The sequence below is a fragment of the Pygoscelis adeliae genome, unplaced genomic scaffold, assembly GCF_000699105.1.
Source record: "Pygoscelis adeliae isolate BGI_AS28 unplaced genomic scaffold, ASM69910v1 Scaffold209, whole genome shotgun sequence".
NCBI classification, from domain to species: domain Eukaryota; kingdom Metazoa; phylum Chordata; class Aves; order Sphenisciformes; family Spheniscidae; genus Pygoscelis; species Pygoscelis adeliae.
The window spans coordinates 3248377-3255665 of NW_008825538.1; the positions used below are offsets into that span (position 1 = coordinate 3248377).

At 49.3% G+C, this 7289-nt stretch overlaps 1 protein-coding gene across 1 annotated transcript in view; it reads right to left on the reverse strand.

Annotated features, from left to right (window-relative positions):
- Window positions 1-3500: 3500 nt before the first annotated feature.
- Window positions 3501-7289, reverse strand: part of LOC103923527 (histamine H2 receptor-like) — a 48152-nt gene continuing 44363 nt past the window's right edge. Inside the window, exons 6-7 of the mRNA XM_009331902.1 lie at window positions 5273-5449; window positions 3501-4176 (exon numbers count right to left, since the gene is read on the reverse strand). Of these exons, the coding sequence (XP_009330177.1) occupies window positions 3501-4176; window positions 5273-5449 (853 nt within the window). The remainder of the gene's footprint in view (window positions 4177-5272; window positions 5450-7289) is intronic.

Below are 7289 nucleotides of genomic sequence, written 5' to 3' on the forward strand. Positions count from 1 at the left end.
AACTGAGCCCTGGGGAACACCGCTCGTGACCGGCCGCCAACTGGATTGAACTCCATTCACCACAACTCTCTGGGCCCGGCCGTCCAGCCAGTTTTTGACCCAGCGCAGAGTCCACCTGTCTAAGCCGTGAGCCGCTAGCTTCTCTAGGAGAATGCTGTGGGAGACGGTGTCAAAGGCCTTACTGAAGTCCAGGTAGACCACTGGGGTCCCCACCTCCTTCTGGGGATCACTGTACTGTGGTGTGACACTACAACTAGCAATTAAACCAGCGGATGCTCTACAGCCTTGTGATAAGGCAAAAGTGGATTACAAAGATTGTCATCTTGTGCTCTTGGATAACTGTCCTAGATGCTGGCTTGACCAGTTGAAGTCAGAATGCTGCAGTGAATATTTGGTCAAAACCAGAACTTTATTGAGTTTAGCTGGGTTAAAACAGAAGACAGTTAAGCGTGTCCTCGTCCCTTGGATTTCCCTGTTAGCATCAGCTATAAATGCACAGTTAAATGGCCACGTTTGAAGCCTCTCCAGCTTCCCTGCCAGTTCAGCGATTACTGATGGAGCACAGGAAATGAAGAATAAGGTGTTTTTAACTTGCTGTATACCTGGGCTGGATGTAAGTAGCTGCCTATTCCAAGAGCCCTGCAGCATTTCAGTACCAACAGTGAAATACATGTTCACACTAGGCGTGCCTGTGTGCTCTGGGATGTTGCGCTTCTCCTCAAAGGCATGTACGAATCCTACCCTGTGTGGTGCATGCCCAGCCGCAAAAGCACCTGGCCACGCTCAGCTCTTAACGGCCTGTGTCAGTGAGTCTTTGCTTCTCTTAGCACTGGATGCTAGCGTGTGTTGTCCCCGTCTTTGCTCCTTCTTGCTCCAGGGTTTGACTAAGGAAGTCTTCCCTAACCAAAGAGGTTTTCCTCTGAACTCAGGTCTTGCCTGCAAGCCCTCATTTCCCTGCCTCTCGCAGCTCCACTTGCTCTGCCCCACCAGTGGGAGAAGAGGGCACTTCTCTGCACTGTGAAACATCCACCTGGGCTTCAACACCCCCATCAGCTCCAGGACTATTTTACCAGCTCTTCAGAACCAGGCTCCCCAGAGGGGTGCACCTCCCGTCTTCTTTTCCTTCTTTAAGTCAGGTTCTAATTATACTGCACTTTCCTGTTCCATCCCTGTCCTTCTGCCAGATGATGTTCTTCAGTCAACTCGGCCCGAATGGTCAACCATGACTGAAAGACTGAAGGCCTTTGGTCTAATGTGCATTTGCTCTATGCTCACATCCTGGAAGGGAAAGCAACGAAGGCAGGCTTTTCTCAGTTCTGTGTAGGTGACAGCAGCAGCTTTCCACCTTGTCCGAGAGATCCTAGTCTTCACACGATGGCCCTGGTGGCAGGAACATCTGATGGCTCACAGGCAAGTCTATTTGCCTTCTTTCAGTTTTATGAACATCTAGAGATCAGCTGTCGGACTGTTTTAGGTCTTCCTGTGGCCACGGAAATCAGTGTGTACCTTCCTGCCACCTTTTTTTGCGAAGGGACACCTGAGCACGGAGGACAGCGCAGCTGCCAGCTTACAGCCCTGCAAAAGGGAGCTCTGGTCTCGGGTTCTGCCGCACTGTGCGGCACTGCTGCCCTGGCCTGTTCTTGCAGAGGATGTTGCCTGTCCCTCAGCTCCCTCCCCACCATAGCTCTTGGGGCTGAAACACAATTCCTTGTCTTATCAAGAAGAACTGGGTGTCAGGAGCAAGAATCCTGCCCTGTCCACCTTTGTGCCCACTGGACCTAGATGCTTCTCCCAGAGTAAGGGCAGGATTGTGTAGTTACTCTCCTTACCGCTTCTGTGTTGTTACTGGAGTCGTAGGAGCTGAGAGACCTAACCCACCCCATGCAGAGTCATTGACAGGAGTACCAGTGTTGCAACCCCAGGTCAGGGCTGTTTCTTCTACCAGGCCCTTGAGAGAGAACTTCTGACCCTTATACCAGTGTCTTCAGTAGCTGAGCTGCTCCAAGCAGTAGCTACTTGCTTTTTGCTACACCTCTGAGGACAATCCTCTGCTACCTTTGAGCTGGAAGAGCAGAAGGACTCAGGACTTTTACTAAGCCCCCCCTTTTTTTTATTTATTAACAAAGTGACGTTCTTCACCCCTCTGAGTGCCTCAGTCCACTAGTTTTAGCATTAAATGTTAGCCTGGATATCTTTCTGCTGTGTTTGCTCTGCCTCCCAGGCTGCAGAAGCCTTGCCTGTCCCAAGTAGGTGATTGAGCCCTCAGAAAAAGCTATTTCAGAAACCATCCTTGAAGTGGTTCACGTCCACAGGAGGTCGGTCCGAGAGCAGGCTCTGAGTGCGGTGACTCTCCCATGTAAACTGGCGTGAGACCCACCAGAACGCTGCCGGGGAAGCGATGGCTGTGGTCTGAGCAGTCGCCAGCCCTCACGTGACCCTGATACAGAAAAGCTGTGGCCCTGGGGGCTCAGCTCCTGCTTTTTACTCACTGTTAGGATGCTGCAGAGACGTTTGGGAGCAGTCCTGCCTTTTTCAGGGTAATCCTTCAGTGAGGTACATCTCCATGGCCCTCCTGTGGGGAGCTGGTGCTATTTGATGCTGTTTGAAGTCCAGACAACACTTGGGAGTGGTAAAAATAACCGTTCCCATTTATCATCTTTTTTTTTTATGGCTGTGTGGTCCAGCAATACTCTATAGCTACACTCATAGCATCAGGGCGCAGACATCACAGTGCAAAACACACAAGTAAGTAATAATTCCTCTTCACATCCCCTCTTCGGCTGGTCTTGGTCACCTGCAGCCCCCGTCGAACCCCCTGGGCTCTCAGTGTTACAGCAAGTGTTGCTCATCTCCTGGGGTCTGCCACATAGGATATTCCCTTCCAGAATTAATAAGGAAACTCACAGATAATGCACAGAAAGCCACTGAAAGGTCTGAACCTCTCGGTATTTCAGAAGCAAGTGAGTTGAACCCTGAGCAACAGCCCAGACTGCAGAGTGCCTTTGTAAAGAAGTGACCTCTGCTCTGACCACATCCTTCCTAACTCCCATACACAGACTGACACACGTGAAGTTATTAAAACTGGTCAAATTTGTAATGTAAGCTGCAAGGTGAGAGCTACAGTGGGTTGATAAGAAAGAAATGCTGTCCCACCTTACGTTGTAGATCACGAGGATGTACACAAAGACAAGTTCACATTATCATACTAATTTTTTTTTTTCCCCCAGCATGAAGATTGAATTTGTCTTAGGAAATGATCATTAAAAAAAGAATTACCCAGGAAGGAATTAGCTCCATTAGTTATAACAAATTGCCCCTAAAATATCAACGTTCCTCGTTCGTAAAACTGTGGAAGATGAAGAAATGCATCTTTGTCATATGCCCCCAGCTGTAGTATTCCAGCCCCTCCTTCCCTTATCTTCCTACCGGTTATTTTTCCATTAGGATGTGCTCTGGCACCTTCTGTACCACCACCTCCACCACCTGAGTCTGAATCCCTATTACTTGGGTTTGTCCTTCAGGGCACCACTGGGCACCGGCACGGTAATGCTATATTCTAGGTCTGGAGCAGTCTTGGAAAACGTGGCTATGGAAACCATGTCTTCTCCAATGTCCACCTGAGACCTGTGCCTGCAAATGAGCAGCTTCTTCAGGGCCCGTTGGAAGTCCCGGTTCAGGAAAGCGTAGAGCATCGGGTTGATGGTGGAGTTGCAATACCCTAGCCAAGTGATGATCTTGAAGGTGTCAACCAAGACTGTGCTGGTGGAGTCGGTGCCTCTGGCAGCGAGCCAGACATTCAGGACAAAGTACGGCAGCCAGCACAGCACAAAGACTGAAATGATAATGCTAATGGTCCGCGTGGCCTTGTTCTCCAGCTGCAGATGGTTCTGCCGCTTGCTGTTGGGGTGGTAGTGAATCTCCAGGGTCTGAGACATGATACGAGTGGCCTTGAGCCGTGAAGCTCGGTAGATGAAGAAATACATGCTGCACATGACCATGAAGGGAACGAAAAATGCCAGAGCAGAAGCCACGATGGCAAAAATCCAGTTGGTGATGAAGATGCATTCTCTGCCTGCATCGAAGTCCACCCCGGGGATCTCGTTCCAGCCTTGCATGACAGGAAGGAAGGAAATGAGGGAGGAGTATACCCAGACCATGCAGGTCATCACGATGCATCTGCGAAAGGAAGGAGATGGGGAGGGGAGAGAGGGTCTGAGTTATTTTGAGTTGAGAACATCCAGTACGATTCAGTCCCCATGGTAACCCGTGTGGGATATCACTGCTCAGCAGTCCCACAGGGCTTGGAGAAGGGAAAAAGCCGGGGTACAAGAAGTCCGTACGTGAATATCTCTTAACGATTGGGTAACTGGGTCTGTGATTAACAGAATTGGGGTCAGCGTAAGGGATGCTCAGAGCTGGCTGAAAAAAGAGGAGGAAAGGTTTTACAGAGGATTTTCGTTAATATTTAAAACAACAGCATGTAGATTTTTCTATTTGGTTTCAACTTTAATATCTGGCCATTATCTTATCCTCTGAGGAGCAACAAGGGTAGAGCTGATGGACACCAGATCCTCAGTACCGCTGTAGCGGTACTCTGCGACATGGTGTGCTGCGCAGCCCCTTCCTCGTTTTGGCCACTGCCTGCGCTCCACAGATCGTACACAGCAAGAGTTGCAGTGGGAAAAACATCCCCAAAAGAGCCTGAATCCACCTTGTAAAGCACCCCGCAGCTGCAGCGTCCTCTCTGCCCACCCTCAGACAACTTTCCCCACCCTGCAGTCCTCATTTCAATGTTTCGCATGAAACCTTGACAGGAGCTTAGAAACTCATCCTGTTTTCTCAGCATTTCCCCCATGAACATCACTTCAGAAAACATTGTGAGTTTAAGAGGGGGAAGGCTACTGCCACCTGCATTCTTCTGGGTGTCATTTCCCCTAGTCCTTGGGGAAATTCCCATTAAATGCTTGCAAAGGGCAGAAGTTATAGGTACATGTCAGCCCACACCACTGGTTTCTGCCCCATTTTGCAACCCATCCTTGACTCAGAAAGTGCTTTCCCAGGAGCACCATCAAACCAGCTCAGCTGCATTCTCCTTTTCTCCTGCACCACATTAAAATTTTTCTGCAAAGTTTTAAACGGTGCAAAGATCCTTTTGCCACATCGCTCTGCTTTTGGGCAGCAACTGTCAATAGCTCATTTGGTCCCTAGTCAATACAGGCCACGGCCACGTAAAAATTTGGAGGTACCCAAAGTGAGGAGCAACTCCACTCACCTGCCACGGGACATCCTTCTTGAATAGTGGTACGGGGTCACCACAGAGCAGTACCTGTCCAGGCTAATGAAGCACAACGTGACGATGGACGCAGTGCAGAACATGACATCAAAGGAGATCCAGACTTTGCAGAACAGCTTCCCGAACAACCACATCCCTGTCACCTCGTAAACGATGCTGCCAGGCAAAACAGGTCGAAATCAAAACTAGAAGGACTGATTTCATGCGTTTCTTCAAGGCTCCACTGAGGTAACATCATATTTTAACATGGAGGTACTAAGGATGGGTGTGCAGCGCAGTTAGACCGCAGGGATTCATCCTCAAAGTGCAACCCAATGCAATAACCCACAGGTGGGATGTGGCTGAAGAAGACCAAACCTATGCTTCTTGCCTGCACTCTGTTACAAGCAGGTGCCTTGAGAGAGGTGCTTTGCCCCCCCGAGCTCCCCAAATTTACACCTGCACAGGTTTGTTTATCACAGATTTTTCCAGTGCCCTATGCAGCACAGACTTTTATGATTTCTCTCCAATTCCTGGGGCATGGAGGATGCTCCCTCCTCCAAGAAACGCACTTTTCATCTGGTCTCATGCTTCAAAATGAGAGGATTTCAACTCTTGGTTTAAAAAAAAAAAAAATCCTAGGAGGAAGCCTATGCAGCTTGTACGTTATGTAGCTCACAAATGCCTCAGCGAGGTAAACACACCAGCGAAAACCAGACATTATGCCAAAATTATTTCTAACAAAGTCAAGAGGGGCCTGTAAGAAGTGAGCAGCAAAGGAAGGAACATATGGCAGCTGTAGGAAGGCTGATACATGTTTCTATAGCATTCAATCAGATGCCGTTCGCTTCCCCTTTCTTTCACCAGCTTTCTGCAACTCCTGGGGCGCCGCTGAAATAACCATTGTGTGTGAATTTGATGTGAAAGGCTGAGTAACTACCTAGTCCTGCAAAGCTTCAATTATCCTGTAACTTCACAGCTTGCTGGTCAAATACAGTGAAAGTAGGGCTGCTGCGCTGCAGTGCCCTCGGGTGGGCTCTGCCGTCCAGCAAGGGCAGAAAGAGTCAGCTTGATGTCAGAGGAGTTAGAAACCAACCCCTGCTCTGCACCTAATTAGCAACAACTCATTAAAATGACTTTATGAAAGGTTCTTTCAGAGCACAACTAATGTAAGTGGGCACAGCGCTGGCTGAAGGGCCCCAGCCCTCGGCACCTTTTTGTTATGCAGGATGCTACGCAAAAATTCAAGCAAACGTTAATCTACAACAGAACCTGTCCCTACACCGTGGTGGCCTCCACATGGGCAGCACAGAGGGTCCCGCTCCGCACACATGGGAAGGTTTCATGGCTCTTTTTCAGATGGGGAAATGAGACATATAGAAGTTGAAGCACGGGTCCAGTAACGGACTTGGGTGTCTTGGTGCCACCCCTGAAAAGCCCTCAAAGCCTGTGGTGTGAGCACTGCGGCCATCCAGCAGTGGACCATGCTGCTGTCATGAACATCCCTGCACACAGATCCCAACTGAGCAGGTACCTAGCTCCCATCAGCATCTGGTGGGGTGCTCCTGACCTAGCAGATGTTCTCACAGCACAGGGTAGCGGATACCTGTTCCCTCTTCTCTGACGCACGAAGTCTCTGCAGCCTGGAAATGATGCTGATTAAAAAGGAATAATGAAAGCCCAAAGAAATGCACAGTATGAGCAGAAGTGAAGTCACCTCCGTGTTTCACTTACGCTTGCAAAAGAAAAGAGTAGCTGGAAATACTCAGCCTGGAAACGACTGGGCTGGCTGGAGTACTGTCCTGATTTCGGCTGGGATAGAGTTAATTTTCATCCTAGTGGCTGGTACAGTGCTGTGTTTTGGATTTAGGGTGAGAATAATGTTGATAACACACCGATGTTTTAGTTGTTGCTAAGCAGTGTTTATACTCAGTCGAGGACTTTTCAGCTTCCCATACTCTGCCAGCGAGGAGGTGCACAAGAAGCTGGGAGGGGGCACAGCCAGGACAGCTGACCC